The 18,958-nt window shown below is 41.4% G+C and overlaps 4 protein-coding genes across 5 annotated transcripts; 2 read left to right on the top strand and 2 right to left on the bottom strand.

Moving 5' to 3' along the window:
* Positions 1-36: 36 nt before the first annotated feature.
* On the top strand, positions 37-2,123 carry mmab (metabolism of cobalamin associated B). Its single transcript, XM_046387341.1, has 9 exons — positions 37-204; positions 504-562; positions 682-775; positions 1,129-1,186; positions 1,281-1,353; positions 1,449-1,546; positions 1,645-1,709; positions 1,799-1,858; positions 1,940-2,123. The coding sequence occupies exons 1-9, from the start codon at positions 110-112 to the stop codon at positions 2,022-2,024; spliced, it is 687 nt and encodes a 228-aa protein (XP_046243297.1). The 5' UTR covers positions 37-109; the 3' UTR covers positions 2,025-2,123.
* Positions 2,124-2,195: 72 nt separating this feature from the next.
* Positions 2,196-6,060, bottom strand: aldh3b2 (aldehyde dehydrogenase 3 family, member B2). The gene is made up of 10 exons (XM_046387337.1): positions 5,753-6,060; positions 5,023-5,218; positions 4,798-4,908; positions 4,387-4,507; positions 4,207-4,292; positions 3,729-3,810; positions 3,248-3,637; positions 2,984-3,150; positions 2,794-2,893; positions 2,196-2,700 (listed from the first exon to the last, which is right to left on the bottom strand). Exons 1-10 carry the CDS (start codon positions 5,803-5,805, stop codon positions 2,501-2,503), a joined length of 1,506 nt encoding a protein of 501 aa, XP_046243293.1. The 5' UTR covers positions 5,806-6,060; the 3' UTR covers positions 2,196-2,500.
* Positions 6,061-6,251: 191 nt separating this feature from the next.
* Positions 6,252-15,078, bottom strand: ube3b (ubiquitin protein ligase E3B). 2 transcript variants are annotated; one of them, XM_046387335.1, is made up of 28 exons: positions 14,979-15,078; positions 14,666-14,823; positions 14,302-14,470; positions 13,986-14,103; positions 13,790-13,849; positions 13,597-13,701; positions 13,408-13,504; positions 13,231-13,316; positions 13,036-13,118; positions 12,765-12,870; positions 12,556-12,676; positions 12,242-12,419; positions 11,787-11,953; positions 11,505-11,672; positions 11,238-11,409; positions 11,040-11,158; positions 10,835-10,949; positions 10,623-10,722; positions 10,419-10,538; positions 10,155-10,331; positions 9,959-10,069; positions 9,717-9,854; positions 9,558-9,623; positions 9,408-9,466; positions 9,095-9,277; positions 8,769-8,880; positions 8,583-8,675; positions 6,252-8,476 (listed from the first exon to the last, which is right to left on the bottom strand). In XM_046387335.1, exons 3-28 carry the CDS (start codon positions 14,460-14,462, stop codon positions 8,285-8,287), a joined length of 3,207 nt encoding a protein of 1,068 aa, XP_046243291.1. In that variant the 5' UTR covers positions 14,463-14,470; positions 14,666-14,823; positions 14,979-15,078; the 3' UTR covers positions 6,252-8,284. The 2 variants fall into 2 exon arrangements, with proteins under 2 accessions (XP_046243291.1, XP_046243292.1); XM_046387336.1 differs by having other exon boundaries at positions 14,666-14,744; positions 14,979-15,057.
* A 342-nt stretch (positions 15,079-15,420) lies between these two features.
* Positions 15,421-18,918, top strand: kctd10 (potassium channel tetramerization domain containing 10). The gene is made up of 7 exons (XM_046387340.1): positions 15,421-15,543; positions 16,741-16,954; positions 17,044-17,213; positions 17,599-17,685; positions 17,797-17,849; positions 17,952-18,147; positions 18,263-18,918. The coding sequence occupies exons 1-7, from the start codon at positions 15,541-15,543 to the stop codon at positions 18,479-18,481; spliced, it is 942 nt and encodes a 313-aa protein (XP_046243296.1). The 5' UTR covers positions 15,421-15,540; the 3' UTR covers positions 18,482-18,918.
* The last annotated feature ends 40 nt before the right edge of the window (positions 18,919-18,958 follow it).

The following is an 18,958-nucleotide window of genomic DNA, read 5'->3' as shown; positions in this document are numbered from 1 at the left end:
AATCGTGCGATGAAAATGAAACGCCCAGAAACTACGGACACCCCAGAGGGACAAATGTATTACCCAATCTCGTTCACATTTGCGGTAGCTGAGATCCTTTAGCCTAAATATGGCATCTTTTATAATCAAACCTGCTTACTTCCGTTGTGTTTTAAGGACAGGCAGGTTCATAAGCGAGCACGGAACATTGTGTTCAGACAGAAGGTAGTTGTGCATGATTGTTCTTTGTCAAAGTACTTGTGAAATGTGTTGAACTCCTGCTATTCATGTAACCAGGTAATATAGCAAAGTGCTAGCTAGGTAGCCTCCTCAAGTACTGTAGAAATTAAAGCCAATTTTAGCACTGTAGCTGAATTATTTTTATTAACCTGTTTGAAACGGAAACGTTAAAGACTCAGTGAAACAAAACATACAATTACTATGTGTAACTTGTATGCGTTAATGGATGTCTTACTTGTTTGTGTATATCAGGTATGAGTCCTTGTCTTTTCTTTTTCCAAAAGTTATGCCACTGAAGGAGAGAACAGGATTCCCAAAATATACACCAAAACCGGAGACAAAGGTTGTTTTTTCTGTTTCATCCAGCAACACAATACGTGCTACAGTATCGTAAATATTAACTGTAACCACAGTAAATAGTTCTTACAAAAGTCGACTCATTTCTTGCTGTACCCCAAAAAGGTTTCTCAAGCACATTTACAGGAGAAAGGAGACCAAAGGAAGATGGTGTTTTTGAAGCCTTGGGAAATACAGATGAGCTGTCATCAGCTATAGGGTAATATTTGCACTGTTTACTATGCAGGATTTCCCTAAAATACTGATATTTAAAGATGTATTAATTGTTTTCAATCACACAGGAATCCTACCCTCTGTCTGTGTTTTTTTTTAAATTTCTTAGTATTTTGTTGTGTTTGGGATATTTCTTGGCAAAAACAGTTGACTGTTGAAACTTATTCCAAGGTCGTCAGATATCAACAACCTGGGAATGAGCCCAATAATCTTGTTTACTACACCTTTGGATGGTGTGTTTATAAATAGCAACTAACAAATTCTGCATAGCATACCTGTAAAGCTTGTTCTATTATCTGCCTCACCTGAAATTGAACTGTGTTGAATTGTGCATTGCAGCATGGCCAGAGAATTTTGCCTTGACAACGGACACACCTTCACATATCAGCTGGACAAGGTTTGATTTTCATGTGCTATTTAGCAACGTCCTTCATTTTAAACAAGCCAGATATAAGATTTCTGACATTATTTTGCTTTTGTCTTTATTGCAGATACAGTGCATTTTACAAGATGTGGGCTCCAATATTGCCACCCCTCGATCATCTGCAAGAGAAAGTCACATGAGTATGTATTTGATGACTGGTTTAAGGCAGTAAAATATGGCGTTTCATGTGCTTGGAGATCTCTTAGGTTTATTTTTTCTGTTCTGTTTTTGTAAGAGAGAACAAAATTTACTGCTCAACCAATTGTAGAACTGGAAACCTGGATTGATACATTTACAGAAGAACTCCCTCCACTGACCAACTTCATTTTACCTGTAAGCTCATTTGTACACCTCTAAGACGCTGAGCTCTTACGAAACCAGGATGTTTCTGTTGCAGTAACACTTGTGCTTTGTGTGTGTGTGTGTGTCAGTCTGGAGGAAAGAGCAGCACAGCATTGCACTTAGCTCGGACAGTGTGTCGCAGAGCAGAACGCAGGTTAGTTGAAGCGCACTCTTTTCCTTGCTGAAAATTACCATCACTTTTCCAGCCCACTTGGTTCTGACAGATTTTTGTTCTCGTTATAGCGTTGCTCCAATTGTGCGGTCAGGGGAGACAGACCCAGATGTTGCCAAGTTTTTGAACAGGTCAGTCATGTGCTTTGAAAATAGTATGAGAACATGGTTGCTCTTAACATTTTTGACAAATTTCCCAACATTTTCATGCAGACTCAGTGACTACCTCTTCACTGTGGCCAGATATGCAGCAATGAAAGAAGGCAATGAGGAGAAAATCTACAAAAGACACGAATGACCAGGAATAAGCGAAAGGCCGAATTTGTTTGGGTTTTGGGGGTGGTGCTAAGTGTTTAATATGTATTGTAAATGTATTAATAAATATGAATGACATTCAGAAGTTTTTTTCTTCATAAAGTTTAAGAATATTATGAATCTGTGGCTAATTCTTAAACCATCAAGCCAACAATTGTACCTCCCTGATATTTCATTTTGCAGTTAATGTTTCATCAAGCACACACATTCAGTCGAGCTTAAGTACGTTCATGGCTCTGCAGCAGACGCACTTTAAGTCTTATTCTGTTTACAATTGCCATCACCTAGACATATAACAACTGTGGATATTGCTCTTCCTCTGTTAGATGTGGCTCTATCCCAGCAGTTTTTGTTCTCATCTATTTTTAATACACCAACAATACACTTGCATGTCAAAACTGTTCAGGTCTTGCGCTCGGCGTTCTTCCAACATGGCTCTGTTGTCATCTTCCCACACAGTCACAGGATCTGGCACCAGCCCTGGCTCTTCTGGGACAGGGTGCTGGCCCATGTCATTAGAGACAGATTGCGGTCCTCATAGGGTGGATAACGCAGATAGGTTACACACTCAAACCGCGTGCTTCTTAGCAGGCATGATTTCCTGTGGGAGAAGGTATCGAAGCTGTGGCGGCCATGATAGGAACCCATTCCACTGGCACCTGTCAAGAAAAGTGTTTAGAAAGCTGATAAATTGTAGGATATATTCTACCACTGTCTTTGGTATAATTTGTACTCTGATGCCACCAACTTACCAACTCCACCAAAAGGCAGAGCCACCATTAGACTCTGCAGGACACTGTCATTGGAGCAAAAACTTCCACTAGAGGTCTCACTCATTAGCCTTGAGATGACCTGCGAGAAGGGCCAACATGTGATCAGAATGCATGACCAACAGGCTCAAACAATGAATACACTGTGTCTCCACTTTCATTTCTCACGTACCTTGCTGTTACTGGAGTATGCATACACACAGAGAGGTTTCTCTTGCTTATTTATGAAGTCAATTGCCTCATCCATGTTGTTTACAGTCAGAACAGGAAGAACTGGGCCAAAAACATCCTTTTGCATGATAAGATCTTGTTCCACTACTTCTGTTAATATCGTTGGGGCTTCGGATAGAAAAAAAAAAGTCTACTTCAGCATTAAATCTAATGTATATGACACAGTTGGGTTTGTTTCAGAAAATCACGCGCAGAGGATGCTTACCGATATATTTCTCTGCTTCTATCACTTGCCCACCCACAGCCACCTTGCCAGATCTCCACAGCATGTCTCTTGTGCGGTTGAAGAACTCTAGATTGACCATGCGGCCATAACTGCGGGACTCTTTGGGATCAGAACCGTAGAACTGCATTAGGCAGCACTTCAGGGCCTGCACCAACCGTGCTTTGACATCCCTGTGGCACAGGATGTAGTCAGGAGCCACCAAGCTCTGTCCAGCATTGTGAAAACGTGCCCAAGCAATGCGCTGCGCGGTGGTGGCAATCTCACAGTGTTGGTCCACATAACACGGGTTCTTGCCACCCAAAATCAGGGTGACGGGTGTGAGTGTGCGAGCGGCAGCCTGAGCAATTCTGCTGCCTTCCTCTCTGTTTCCTAGATGTTGGCAGACATCCTTAACAACTTGAGGTGAATTCATTTACATAAATAAATCACAAAATTTATTTAAAGCTAAGTTTGTCTTTACCTGTAAAAAAAACATGGTCAAATTTAAGTTCCACAACTTCAGGCAAGTCATTTGTGCCTGCAAGGATCACATGGAAGCATTCCTTGAGGAAAACAAGATCATTAGGTCAGATCATAACATTGTTACTGTCAATACACAGATTACAACTGCAAAATCATAGTCGCAGAGTCTACTTTGGAGTTAGCCAAGGATAACAGAAGGTAAATCTTTCCATGCTTCCAGAACTGAACAATCTAACCTCAGGTTTCATCAAAACTTCTGAGTTTTTGAACAATGTCCTCTTTACAAGCACACAGACCAAATGCTGTTCTGGTCATTAGATGCATATAAATCAGTCATTAGTTATTGGAAGTTAGTGAACTAAAAATCCTCAACTATCTATTTCATCAAAGTAAATACTAAGCATTCATTCATCCTTTTGAGAAAAAAAAACTCTGCTGTATCTTGTTAAATGAAAAACTACCAAATAATTACTCACATTGTCGAGGTAAAAGGGGATGAGACGGTGAAGTAGCTCTGCTGTGTGAGCGGTGCACTCAGAGGGACTGATGACTGCACAGTTTCCTACACAAGTTAACAAAATATCATCAGTGATCGTGTGTGCGGAAAAGTAATACTGGAATTAAACAGAATAAATGAGGGTCTTGAGTGTCTGCACCCGCTGCGATTGCCCCGACCAGTGGCACCAGGCACATTTGGACAGGATTACACCAGGTCCCCACGATAAACACCACCCCGAGCGGCTCACTGACCACCAGACACTCGTCCAAAGTGGTGGACTATACCAGTCAAGCAGAAAATTAAGTTAGCAACAAAGCTTTCATGACTGAAAGTGGGCATCAGTGCACAGGTTGACTGACACAAAGAGAAACATCAGCCAACTTTATTCTCACAGAAAGAGCACAGCAACTTAGTTTTAATCTGCTTTGGCGACACAATACATTTCTTTGTAGCAGCCAGACGGAATGTTCATTCCAAAAAGGTTGTGCAAATCATGAATAATCCCAATAACATTATTAAGTATTTTTTTGGGGGGGGGGGGGTGGCTTCACAAACAGAAAAGGCTCACCAGGTTTCTTTCCACATGCTGTGGCTGCATCCACTTCTTTAGGTTGTTGATGGCATAAAATGCCTCGCTCTTGACAAGAACCAGTTCTGACACAACTGTCTCAAACCGTGGCTGGTTTAAAACAAAAAAAAGAACAAAAAAAGAAAGAAGACAAACTCTTACAGCTGTCACTATCTCATGTTTTTAACAAGCACAGGCACTACAGATGACTGCTCCATCCCTCACCTTATGAAGGTCCCTTCCAAGAGCATCCACAAAGTCACACTCATGTTCCTCCAGCATCTGCACCACAGCCTCCAGCTGAGCCAGTCTGAAGCCATCCTTGAGGGTGCGTCCAGCCTGAAAGGCGACTCTTGCCCTCTTCAGCAGATCTATGCACTCCAGAGGGTATGTCTTCAAACATGGCTCCCCCAGCCTGGTCCTGAAACAGCAGCCGTGCCACCAGTTTTTAAACACCACAGGACAAGAAACACACATCCACAATCCGCAGGTCATCACCTGTACCTTCTGCATGTTATCCGGCCATTCCTCTGACAAGCATTGCACGCCCTTACTTTTCCACTCATGTTTATTTCAGTCAAGAATCCTCCTCTGCTGGCCTTTCTGAATGCAGTCAGTGTGCAGTTAAGCCTATGCACCAGTTAAGTAGAAGCCCCACTGGCAGGGACCTTAGTGAAATTCCTAACAACTCCAACCAATCAGGTGATGCACATAAACTAAGAAAGCTGCAGTCTAATGAACCCTGGCCACTCCAAGGCCTTTTGCAGAGGTGAAGCAAGGACTGTCTAACTCACTGTCCCCAGTAATTTAGGGAGATAAACACACTTTTTTTGCCTTACATTTAATTTACTTCACCACAAAACAACATGAGTACAAAATGAATTTGACACCTTCTCCCATGGTGCACGGAGAACGGAAAAGAGTGTAAAGAACTCCAACTCCTATTATACATTACCTTCTCAGCGTCTTGAACCACCGGGCAGGAGAAGGGCTCGGCGGGCCGCTCATGGTGATACTGCAGGTTCAGACAGCTGCAACTGGCGAGGAGGAAATTAGCAGCAGCGCTCACCTCTCACCCGGGAACAAAGGAGAACACAGTCGGTCGTGCGCATTTACACCATAATCCGCCATGCACGTTATTCCGGCACAACAGAAAATGTGGTATTATGACACATTCTCAATCCCACAGGCTCCTGTTAATGTTTTTAACGTGTTACTTCTCTGCCCATGCGCAGTCCCACAGTGGCGTCCCAGACTTCCTGCCACACTCAGCAGGTGTGTGTAATAAACTCGCTAATTAAATGTTAAGAATCAGAGTGAAGAAAAAAAAACACCCCCCCCTGTGTTAAACGATTTAAACTAAATGTTTTATATTACACCGGTGTACATGATTTAACATTACCGTATCCCCAAAGAGACACTTTTAAAGAAGAGATGGAAAACTGTGACATGAATGATGAGAAGATTTCAAACATTTTTTATTTGTATTTATTTTTTTTTTTTGCAATAAAAGGGTGGATATTCAAAGTCAGCGTCAGCAGTCCACTGGTACATTTAAAGCCTAAATCCTACTCTTGACATCATTTAAAACAGATGAGTGACCTCATCAGACGAGACAGACGAGCTTGTGAGGTATCTTCCATCCCTCTTGCACATGAACACGCACTCCTGCGTCAGTCCATTCGCGGTGTTTCCACGTCTTACAGGAATAGGAAAGGAGGAGAGCTGCAGCGAGATCCTCCGAAGTGATTTGTCAGATCTTAACATATTTTAATCTCATTAGTAGACTGCAGGTTTATTCAACACTGTATAGTGTGTGAGTAATGACCAGTATGTTTTATAGCAAAAGTATCTATACCCATTTCTGACAGAAAACGCTTTTTTTTTTTGCATATTAAAGAACTTGGTTAAGATTTGATACTTTCTTTTCACCCTTTCTTTTAAAGTTACAGTCCTCTTTCTGGTTCATGACTAAATCGTATCTTCATTAGTTTTACAATGCAACTGAACCCTGTGTAAAGTAATATATAGGCTTATAAGGTAACATTCACCCTCATGTCCCTTTTCCCCAGCAGCCACAAAGAGCAGACACGTGTGCGCCTTTTCCATCCAAGGGAACATCAAATCAAGCAGTCACATTTGGTTAGTGAACCAGTCCATGACATCATGTTGAGAGGTTTTTCAACCTCTAATTCTTTTCTAAATGGCTTTAAAAGTTCAAAAAGATGAGAGTTCATCGCATGAAATCCCTCCTCGGTTGTTGTTGTTGATGGTGTAGTGGTTGAAAAGTGGTTGAGTTGCTGCACTTTTTTTATGGGTCGAAGCAGACAAGAAGTCCAGGTACACAGTCCCCGTTTTTATGGCTTGTATCCGATATACGTGGTTATTGGTTACTGTCTGATGTGTGAGCGAGGGGGGGGGGGTGGGGGGGGGGTTATATGAGGCACTCAGCATTATTCAAACATGTAGTGAGAAATATTCATTTTTTCTAGTATTAAGTACAAAGACTAACATCAATGATTAAGTTTACTTTTCTATATTTTTGTGTGGAGGTCAAACACAGATGTGTGAGAATGGACAGCTGCGTTTGTTTCACTGGGCAGATACAAATAAGTGATAAAACATTTCCAGTTTTTGTCTACTCAAAAGTCAAATGCTACAGCAAGGGCCAACAACATCCCATTTTTTGTCATGTCCAGAAATTCTACTGCTTCACCAAAACTGAGGCAGATGTTAAGATTTCCGAATGTAGTGAGAACAAGAGGGCCGACTTCTCTCCCTCTCTCAGGTCACTGCAGTGTCTTTTAGCGGAAAGAAATCAAATGAGGTCAAAATGACTTTACACAAAATGGGATACAATGTAATAAACACAGGGACACTGTTGTGAACCAATCCTCCTTCATGGAGGTCGAACACAAGACACTGATTTGTCTTCCGTTTAAAAAAGATGCCTTAGGTTCAGCAAAACACTTTAAGACTCATCCAGTATCATCTAAAAGTTGATTATATAATGGAGTCCAAGCTTGTAAGTATATTAACAATGCATCGCTTGGTTTCACTCGAGTGAGTCGACCAAGTGTCTAATGGCTTGCATTGCATCTGTATTGCTTTCCGGTTCGCTTAGAATGGGAGTGTTAGAGCCGAGGAAGATTCTGCTACGCCTGAGAAACAGAGATCTAGCCACTGTAACTCCGTATTTCATTAAGTTAAATACACAACATTGAATTTTGAGGGTGGAAAAAGGGAGATACTAAAAATGAGATTGTGCTGCAAGAAACAGCATCCTCTTTGATGTGAGGGAGTGGGCTGAAGTCGACCAGAGCTCATCCAGTTTAAAAAAAAAAGAGATAAAAGGAGAGTCTGTAGGTCCTTCATGATCCCCATTTAGTTTAGGTGATGCCCTTTTGTTGTGACCGGTCCAAGCCTCGTGTTTCATTCAGGCTCCTTAATACAACACTCCTGTGAAGATTGTTCTGATGCAGCAGAGTTATGAGAGCTCGAAGCCTGTGTTCATACTGATAGCGTAGCGCAGTTTGTCACGCAAGATGCTCTTCTTGCTGTAGTTGGGCAGCTTGAGCAGGTTGAAGCACGTTGATGAAGTGGGAAGTCGACCACCAGGCTCCTTCTTTCGGATAGTGAAAAAGCCCCTAAGAACACTGCCCAGGGTGTCTCCAGTGTCCTAGACACAAGAAAATGCTCTGTTAGTACAAACGTAACACACGGATATACACACATACAAATGTAACTTATAAGCAGCACAGATTTTTTTCCTTTACTATTCTTACCTGATCATCTGAAACTTCCACACAGCGGATGGAGAAAGGTGGTTTGAGGTAGGCAAAACCTAGAAGAGGTGGCCTTGAGCAGCTGGTAACAAACTGTGAAAACACATTTTAGATGAGTGATGAACCACCTTGCATTTGAAATGAAAAGCATTTGGCTGTGAAGGTTAAAAACAGTCAGCAACTTACTTTAAGAAACATAGCCCTCTCTTCAGCACTGAAGTCACTGGACAGGATGTCCCACAGCCAGATGATGACACGATGGCTGCTGTGAAAACCTCCATAGTAGACAGTGTGTTTTCTGAGAGAGACAGGAAGAGAACAAAGATGAGAATCTCTGTACCCAGGAAGCACAGATAAAGCAAAAGGTCTGTGGTGACTCTGACATCCCTTCTATATTTTGGATACATTTAGTGAGGAAACTTAGATTACAATGAGTATGACTGTTGTGGTTGCACGGCAAGTAAAGAAGAAGAATTTAGTCCTCATTAATGATGTTTTAAAATGTCACATACTTGAGGTCATCCAGATCAATCTCAGCATTGTCTCCTGAGACAAGACGCTGAACTTCAGGCGTGGAAAACATGTGCAGCCACTCCGGATTAATGATGCTGCGGAAGCCCCGAATGAAAGCAGCCGTTTGCTCCTTAATCTGCGTGTGCATCCGGAAATGAGCCATGAGGTGGATGTAGCTGATCCTGCAGGAGATTGCAGAGTTAGGCAAGAGTTGAAATTGAGTTCACAACAACCACCAAAAGGAGAGAAGTGAAAGCTTATTAACTGAGTCAGTACCCATTAATTTTTTCAGTCTGATATGGATTTACATACTTGTTTTCATTTGTGACTGGCATGGTTTTCCCCCCAGGTATCAACTCATGACACACAAGCTGTAAGGGAACATGAGAGGTAGCTTTTAGGTTTATGGATGTCATATATTTATCTACATTGTATCATATCCTTCACATTCTCTGTTCCTACCTGTCCCATAACATCCTCATCATAGGATAACGTCAGTCCGAGATCCCCTACATCTCCATCATAGCGCTGAAAAAAATAAAATGAAAGATGTGAGATGAAAATGGGACAAGGTACTGAAAATTTAAATTGTCAAAACGTAAAAAAGTAATTCTATCCGACCTTGATGGAAGTGAGGTTCTTGTAAAACTCTGAGTCCAGGGAGGGCAGCTCGTCGATGGAGCTGTAGAAAGTGCTGTGGTGGTGACCCAAGACTTGACTGAGGAAGAAGGAGGCAAAAGGGACATCCACAACAATGCCCTGCGTCCACAGAGGTTACAGTTAGGGATGCACTGAAGATTAGCTTAAAAACTGGGCGTTCAGAGAAGACAGCAACAATTGAGGGCATTTCTACATAAAAATACCTCATATACAGCTTTCCCGAGCATCTTCCCCACGAACTCAAACAGCTGCAAATGATTCTCATGGATGTATGATGTAGGTGAAGGATACAGCCTTTCATTTCCACTTGTAGTCTACAGAAAATAAATAACAAATTAAATCAAACTGTCAAATCTCAAGTCAGCAGACTAAAAAGGCCTTTTCATTTGCCTGATTTACCTTGAACAAATTGAGGGCAGGATTGAACACCTTCTTAATTATCTCCTCTAGAAACTCTTTGAACACACCATCCTGATCAATACCGGCCTCGTCTACTCCCAGATCATTGACAAATTTCACACGAATGACGCCTTTTATAGAATTTGCTGGTAATCGGCGAAGCTGGTCATATCCATCCTTAGGACAGGAAACATGAGTGTTATTATAGACCAACTGGTACGGGGTAGCACTGTACTAAATATGACTGATATATGGACTCCATACCTCTAACATCCGTGAGCGACGGATGGTAATGTGGGTGACATGTGGTGAAGCAGAGCTTGTCTCTATCAAACCCAAGTTTTCTTTTTCCTTTGTGACGATGTTTCTGAAAAGCAGCACCCTCTAAAATGAGAGGGAGAGTGATTACACAGCTGAAAAAATGAAAACTCCACTCTGCCCTTGAATTTAAGGATCCTGTTTACTCACATTTTTATGCGGAATGACATGTGGGATATACTGCAGTAACAGCTGGGCTCTTTTCTTGCCTTTTTCCAGCTCTTGGAACAACAGGCTGGGCTTCAGGTCCCTGAATGCAACATCGCAAAGATGTTAAGGAGAGGATTTAAATTTAATCACAAAGCAGTCTATGCTTAAACAGAAGGCCAGTGTGTTTAGAATATCAACAGCTTTTCATTTACTTGCGCAGCCAGTGGTCATCAGGGGTGAATCGACGCCTGCAGTCACGTTCATAAAGCACCATCAACCAGCCGTGAACACTGTGGAACAACTCCAGTTTCTCTCCCTTAGCATTTTCTGTTAAACACAAAATACAAAACATCCTTTAAACACAAATATTTCTTTTTTCAATTATCACGTCAAAGATTCATTAAGCCACATACGCACCCAAGATTCCATCCCATATCATCTTGTACACAAAGGTGTTCAGAAATGAGGAGATAGTGAGGAGTTCTTCTATCTTGAAAGATGTTTGTTCTTCATAGACTTCAATGTCATCCAGAATTCTGTAGCACAATAACAGTGTGTCATAAAATTTTGCTGATAAACTGGGCAATTTATGCACAACACAGTTGCTGAAATTACGTGATGAGGTGCCGTGAGCAGTCGCAGAAGAGCATGAGCATCGCCAGTAGCTGCTTGGACTCTTCTGTGTCATTGTTCAGACACTCCATGAACAGTTTGAGGCCTCCCTGAGGACCGAGCTCACAGATGAAGGCCCAAAGTTTGGGCAAAAGGTCATCAAGATGTGTCAGACCTGCAGAACAAGAAGGAACATACAGTGACACACTCAAGGATGTTTCCAAAATACCATATGTTTGTATAATATTTAAAAAAGACTGTGGTACTGACCAGTGAGAATCTGGAGTCGTATTTGTGTCAGTGTAGACAGAGCAGTCTGATAAAGCACACAGATACTGCAAACCTTCTGAACCTCAGCTGAGTCGACTCGCTTCCCCCCGACTGGTTTCAGGATGTTACGCACAGAAGCTGACTTCTGAAATGCCCGCTTAAAGAGGTCTGTGAAAACACAGACAGGTCAGGGATACAGAAAACCGTCAACCCCCTTTTAACATTAAACTCATCAGATTGTGAAATACAAGAATAGAATATAAGTTTAGGTTTATAACTCACTTTTAACTGGTAGATTGTTTTGTGATGTGCTGGGCTGTGGGGGTGGGGGAGTAGGCTCCTGACTCTCCAGCTTTTTAGAGAGGACGTCGCTAAAGAGCGTCCGAATGACAGAAACGCCCCACAGGTACTGAAGCTGTTTAGTGACCAGTGGCATTGACTCATTCAGGCTGCAGAGAACGAGAGAAAAGAGGAGGCAGAGGGGAGACAAAGTCAACTACAAGCCACTGGCATTAGGTAAACAAAAAATTATGCTTTAAAGGCATACAGCATGTGATGGCTTAATATTCAGCCTATATGGGCAACTAATAGTAAGCTATAGCTTTTCCTCAAGAAGGACAACAGCCTGAACAAGCCTAGCAGTCCATTTCCTTCCTCTGCTTGCATACTTTAGGCCTCCTGGGAACCTATTCTCTATTCAATTTTCATTGCATAAGCAACTAAATTGTTTCACTGACCCGTAGTCTACAGTTTGGGAGAACCAGCCCAGGACAGAGTGCCAGTGGGTAAGGTTGGACTTCTTTTGGGATACATATCTCTGGCAGTAGGACAGCATGTCAGTCAGGTCCTTCACAAAATGGTTTGCCTCCTCCTCAAGGACCCTCTCATTGAGGCAACCCAAGTGGATTAGGTTGCCTAACAAACATTGGAAGGATAGAGCCACAACTGTCAAATTAACGGTTCGCAGGACACATGATGATCCTCTCATTTGTACATGACTAGACTGCATCAACTGAAGTGCAAGCCCAAATATTCATCCAAAATACTATACCAAGTAAACAGAGAGTGTGGCTCCCCTCGAGACACACACAGATGTCCATACACTGTTCTTCCCGACTGAGAAAAAGAATGAACTTCCGCAGCAGGTCATGCGTCTGGATGGACGTCATACTCTGTTGGGACAGAGCAGATTTCAATACCTACTCTGTAATAATTCAATCAATTCAAACAATAATACATGATACATAATTGGGTCTTTACCTCTGGAGTAAGGACACTGAGATGGGATACAACGGCTGGAACAGACATGATGTGAATGAGGAATGATCTTAGCAGGTTATCAGAGAAGTGAGCGGCAACGACTGGCCTGAAAAATATTGGATTTGGTTAAAAGGACAGCCTGCAACTAAAAGCACAAAACTTCAAAGCAAAACGAATGTAACAGAACCGGATATAACTTTACGTATTAAAGCTAGAATATTATTATTTTTTCTGGCTGTTACAGTCATGGAATTACTGGCTCCCAGCTCACCTTAGTGACAAAGTGAAAATGGCTGTCAGAGTGCCTTTGGAGAGAGACGGTTTAGAGCGAGCCAAGCCATTGGTCAGCAAGATCTAAACAAGAAAAGTTAACATTACAACTAGCAGTGAAGAAAAAAATAGATGGCACACAATTTCATTAAATTGAATAGATCAAACTGAAAAAATGTCAGCTGCAATACTGAACCTGCAGAACAGAATAGAATCCCTTTTGATTGAGATGGCCCATGATATTTTCACAAAATCTCATCGAAGCAGGTCTGAGAGCTTCCCCTAAAATAATGCAGAATGATATGTTTTGTCTTTGCAGAAAGCATGACCTGCAGTAACAAAAGGTATGTTTATAACTTGGCTCTAGACTTACCCTTCCCCCTGACTATCCGCCAAGTTGAAGTGTCTGTGAAGGTCAACAGCATGGTGAGATAGAGCGTTATCAGTTTATTGTCCTGAAGTATGTCTGGCTGCAAATGACAAAACAAACAGTGATGGGTAAAATTAAAATCATAGGAATATCAAAACAAAACATATTCTTCTGCTTCAAATCAGGACTAACCTTTAAATTCTTCAGTCGCTGACAGCAAGTCCACAGAATATCTTTTATCTGTTTGAGCCAGGGAATAGTAAGGTCTTTGGAAAGAGCCAAGGAAACATACCAGACCTGAGGGCCAAATGCAAGAACAGTGAGTGACAAAAATGACATTTAAAAATTGTTCGTACGTGGAGGGTGTACACATCTATACACTCACTTTAGGTTCATTTTCAACCTCCATGCTGGCAAGGATAGCACGACAGAGCTTCTCAAACCTCTGTGAACAAAATTACAATCATTTAAGTTTCACAGCTCGAGACAAGTGGATAAATTACTGCTGTTATATTTCCAACAGTCTCTACACGGGTGGAGAAAGAAACTTTGTTGTGAAAGTGAACTACTTGTGTACGCACCAGCTTATCCTCTTGCTGATATATGAATAGCAATTTCCGAGCAATTTTAAAAATTGACAGTGCATTTCTTTTTGACTTCCCAGTTTCAGAAGCTAGAAAATAGTCATCAGTCTCCTTCCTGAGGGGACAAAGAATAACAATATTAAAAAAAAATGATTACATGAACACAAAACTGAGTAATAATTATTCTATCTATGCAAAAAAAAAAAAAAACTTTTTACTTATGAAGCTCATGGCAAACATACCGAACTAAAGCTCAAAGCTCTTCAAATCACAGGCGACTAATGAACCTGCAATAAATAAAATTGGAGATTACCTTATTTGCTTCTTGAGTCTGCATCGACAGAGAAAGCTCCTGACCAGGGCTTGGATGTGCGTTGCTGCTCTCTCCTTGTCTTTCTGTCCTTTCCTTTCCTCCCTGGCCTGTCTGGCTTTGTCCAGGAACTCGGACTTGGAGCTCTGAGACGCAGTAAACATCGTGCACCCTGGAAAAGGAGAATTTCACCCGATGAATTACATAACGATATCCCTGATCATCCGCATGCTTGTATCGGAGACATTTAAATAGTGGCTCCCGAGCACACATTTGTGCTTTATTAACGTTGTCATTGTTATAATAGAGTATCGTAACAACTGCATGTCATCAAACTGTTTTGAGTGAGCATAATAGTTGAATTTACCTGCGATATTCCTTAAATGGAGATGCTGTCTGGCCTTTAGGCTCACCTGGGGCTAGACCTCACTAATCATTTGGTTGTCCTTGAGATCCAAGAGGAGGAAAGACAAACGAAAGATGAAGACTAACTTGCCATCTCTGGAGCAGCGGGCGATGGAGGAGCTGGAATAGTTAGCACACAGAGCTAGTTCGCCGGTTATCGGCTTGATATTGTCGTGGGGAGAATCTTTTCGCTATAATTTAGAGATATTCGACATCATTGCGGAGTTAGGTTTGATCGAGTATCAATGACAGCCCGAAAAACACGGGAAACATACCGTTTCGAAATGTAAACAATGAGAGGAGATCTGTACATTGACTGCAGCCATTAATCCCGCTGTGTCGCATTAAAAGACTCCCGGGTAGTGTTTGTCCACATCTATAAATCATTTTACGAGACTATTCATCGAGAGAAGGTCTGGGACATCCCAAACTATTTTAATTCGTGTTGCAACAACACTAATTTTATTTGTGGTGGTGAATAATGCTTTAGGACAGTGTGTTGGGTTGGTGATGGTGGGACTGTTATCACTGTTACTCCTTCAACAGCGGAAATGTTCAGAACACTAATGTAATTAAATCTTTTTTCTTCGGTGTATTAACTAAAAGTTGTAGGACATGGAGAGGGTGGGGTGGTGGGCTGTATTATTATTTATGTATTACTTGGGCACATCTTGGGCACTGTTTAACATTGTGTAAAATTAAACAAAATAATGTTACCTGCCCCTTTAAACGGGACGTTGACGTCATTTTCACAAGTGCGCAGCGTTGGACCGGAAGAAAGTGGGTGTTAGCTGACTGACGTTAGCAAGCTACAATTAACAAGTCTGCTTGGGTTCTATGGTAAATAGCCTTTTATGTTTTCAAAAGCGATTACAGATACGCTAGCAACATTATGCATGGAAAGTTGTTTAATATCATGTGTCAACATAGGTGTATCTCTTGTTTTGTCCTAATAATATAGGTAACTTTTGTTAATGCTAACTAGCCAGCTAACTCATTAGCCGTGCTGGCTAAAATCAAATTACGACCGACTTTTCCTAGCTATCCGACACAGGGATGCGGTTGAGTGTTTTACTTTCTTACATATATAGCTGAAAAATACCGGGAATAGTCGCACGGATATAGTATAATTGGTTTTAATATCAGCTTTGCTTTCAAAAAGGGGAGCAACCGAGCAGTGACTCTGAATGGACTCTGTCCTGTTTCAGCTTTTTTTTAAAAGGTTGTTTTATCATGGCAACCTGAACCTGAAAAGTGTCTCCTAAAGTTATAATAATAGAATGATAAACCTCCTATACGTTTTTCATAGGTTTAAAGGTCACTTTTGTTTAAGCCTCAGCGGAGGGTCACTTTTTGTTGTTACAATTTTTCAAAATAAAAAACAAAAAAAGGCTCCTGTGATTCCATGAAGAAGCCCTGTTGGTTATGTGTATGCGATTTTATTAGCATTTTTCTAGGAAACCTTTTATGACGATTTTAGAACTGGGGGAAGTCCCCAAGAAAATGCACAAGTCATTAAATGTGTTTCATTTAGCGAATTAATGGATTAGAGTGACGATATTTTACACTTTCTTCAACAAATCTCATAACAATACCAGCAATGAATTGATCTTACTAATGTTAAGCCTGCTAAAGTTTATTCGTCTGAGCCATTGACTTCTATTGTTGTCCATAAACGATTAAAACTTGAGACATACCCTTACAGTGGGTAACATGTTTCTTAATCACATTTAAAATGGACACTCTTAATTCATTGGGATTCAGTCTGAAATATACAGTTCTGCTTCTATAAGTTCTTGTGCTTTGTAAATAATGAAATTCTGTATCTGTAACCTTGTATAAGGAATTGCATCTTAAGTAACAACAAATGGGCTTGGGGCCTAGTTGTTAGGGAAGTCAGCCTTATTCTAAAAAAGGAGGGTATATACATTAACATTGACCTGCGTGGTAATAGTCATTTACCTTTTTAACCCAGTGCCCTAAAATGAATCCAGTGACATACGATCTAAGTTTATGTTTTGTGTTGTGCTCTCTCAGGAAGAGATGTCAGGAGAGAGTGTGGTGAGCTCGGCAGTGCCAGCAGCTACAACCCGGACAACATCCTTCAAGGGCTCCAGCCCCAGCTCTAAATATGTGAAGTTAAATGTGGGCGGGGCACTGTACTACACTACAATGCAGACACTAACCAAACAGGACACAATGCTCAAAGCCATGTTCAGTGGCAGGATGGAGGTCCTCACAGACAGTGAAGGTGAGCCTTAAATTATATGCAGGATATATGTCATCCTTGTACCGACAGTGATCTTTTACTAAATAATATTTCATAATTTCTTACCTAAGGCTGGATTTTGATTGATCGCTGTGGGAAACATTTTGGAACAATCCTTAACTACCTTAGAGACGGGGCAGTGCCGCTCCCAGACAGTCGACGGGAAACAGAGGAACTGCTTGCTGAGGCCAAGTATTATCTTGTCCAAGGCCTAGCTGATGAATGTACAGCTGCCTTGCAGGTAACATCACCAAAGAGCTGTCATTTAGGCAGGGCAGTATATTAATGCTTCATCTATCATCATATCATTAGAGTTTTTGTTAAATTAACTCCACTGGAATATTAGTAGGTAATGCTTCTGTGTTTTCATACTGTATAGCTCACCCTACTGCTGATAAGGGAGAAGTCTCTTTATTTTTGTTTTTTGGCTGAAAAAAAACTAATTTATCAGTGCATTTTATATACAGTTTCTGTATAAACATCAGTCTCAACATTTTTGGGTGAGCAAAGAACCATCTTCGCCACTGTGTTCCACCAGGTGGCATCTGTTCTCTTGTATATTGCAGTTTTGCTGGTGGAATTTTTTTTTTAGTGGAATAACAAAATTTCTTTTGTTTATGTTCCAGAACAAAGAAACTTATGAGCCCCTTTGTAAAGTGCCTCTGATGACATCGTCTAAGGAAGAGCAGAAGCTTATTGCAACCTCAAATAAGGTGGGTTATGTTGTGTTTTTACATAATGTGCTGAATTTATAGTGTTCTGTATCAAGAGGAAGTTGTCATTGATATTTTCCTTTCAATATGCAAACTTCTTTGTCTTCTCAGCCTACTGTCAAACTGCTGTATAACAGAAGCAACAACAAATATTCATATACCAGGTGAGACCCCTTGAATTGATATCAGGCACCTCCTTATAGAAGGAAAGAGCAAGTTGTATTAATAAATTACTATCCTGTAACTCTTTTTCTTTACCCCCCCAGCAATTCTGATGACAACATGCTGAAAAATATTGAGCTGTTTGACAAGCTGTCATTGCGATTCAACGGCCGGGTGCTCTTCATCAAAGATGTGATTGGGGATGAGATCTGTTGTTGGTCCTTTTATGGCCAGGGGCGTAAGATTGCTGAAGTGTGCTGCACCTCCATAGTTTATGCCACAGAAAAGAAGCAGACAAAGGTAGATATGTATTTGTAATATGCCCACTCTGAAGACTTCTTTGTGAGCAAAGAGCTACAGTATGTTGTTTAAATATCTCGCTAATGTCTTGTATAACATTCCACTTCTCTGCAAGGTGGAGTTCCCAGAGGCTCGAATCTATGAAGAGACCCTCAACATCCTCCTGTACGAGTCCCACGATGGCAGGGGTCCCGACAATGCTCTTCTGGAGGCCACAGGGGGCGCTGCAGGACGATCTCATCATCTGGATGAGGACGAGGAGCGAGAACGAATTGAGCGTGTTCGTAGGATTCATATCAAACGACCTGATGACCGCACTCACCACCACCAGTGACCTTTTTCTTTCTACTCGACCTGTCAGCCTGTGTCTCTGACCCTGGACAGTCTTTTGCACCACGATCGTGCCTTACATCACCCAGCGCCTCTCTGTCTCACTTATTTTACCAGCTTTTCTCCAGGAGACTACTCTGAGATGAGTGTCATACAACAGTGTGTAGTGGTGAAGTGATTTTGTGAGTGTTTGTGCGTCTGTTTGTCGTTCTTGTCTTGTGGTCTGACAGGCTGCAGTGTTTTGTTCTGTTTGTTAGTCATAATAACTTTTGTCACTGTTTTCTGCTAGTGTGCAGGAGCCAATAGACATGGATGTTTGCATCCAGTACTGCAGGCAACCACAGTTTTACCTGAGTTTTTGGAAGAACAACAATATGGTATTGTTGGGTATAAACCTTGTTTTTTGAAGTCCTAACTGTGTTAAATTCAGGAGATCAAGAATTATGTTGTGTAAGCAGCTAAAAATCAAAGTACATAATTT

The sequence above is a fragment of the Scatophagus argus genome, chromosome 4 (genome assembly GCF_020382885.2).
Source record: "Scatophagus argus isolate fScaArg1 chromosome 4, fScaArg1.pri, whole genome shotgun sequence".
NCBI classification, from domain to species: domain Eukaryota; kingdom Metazoa; phylum Chordata; class Actinopteri; family Scatophagidae; genus Scatophagus; species Scatophagus argus.
This window is presented reverse-complemented; position numbering and strand designations above follow the sequence as displayed.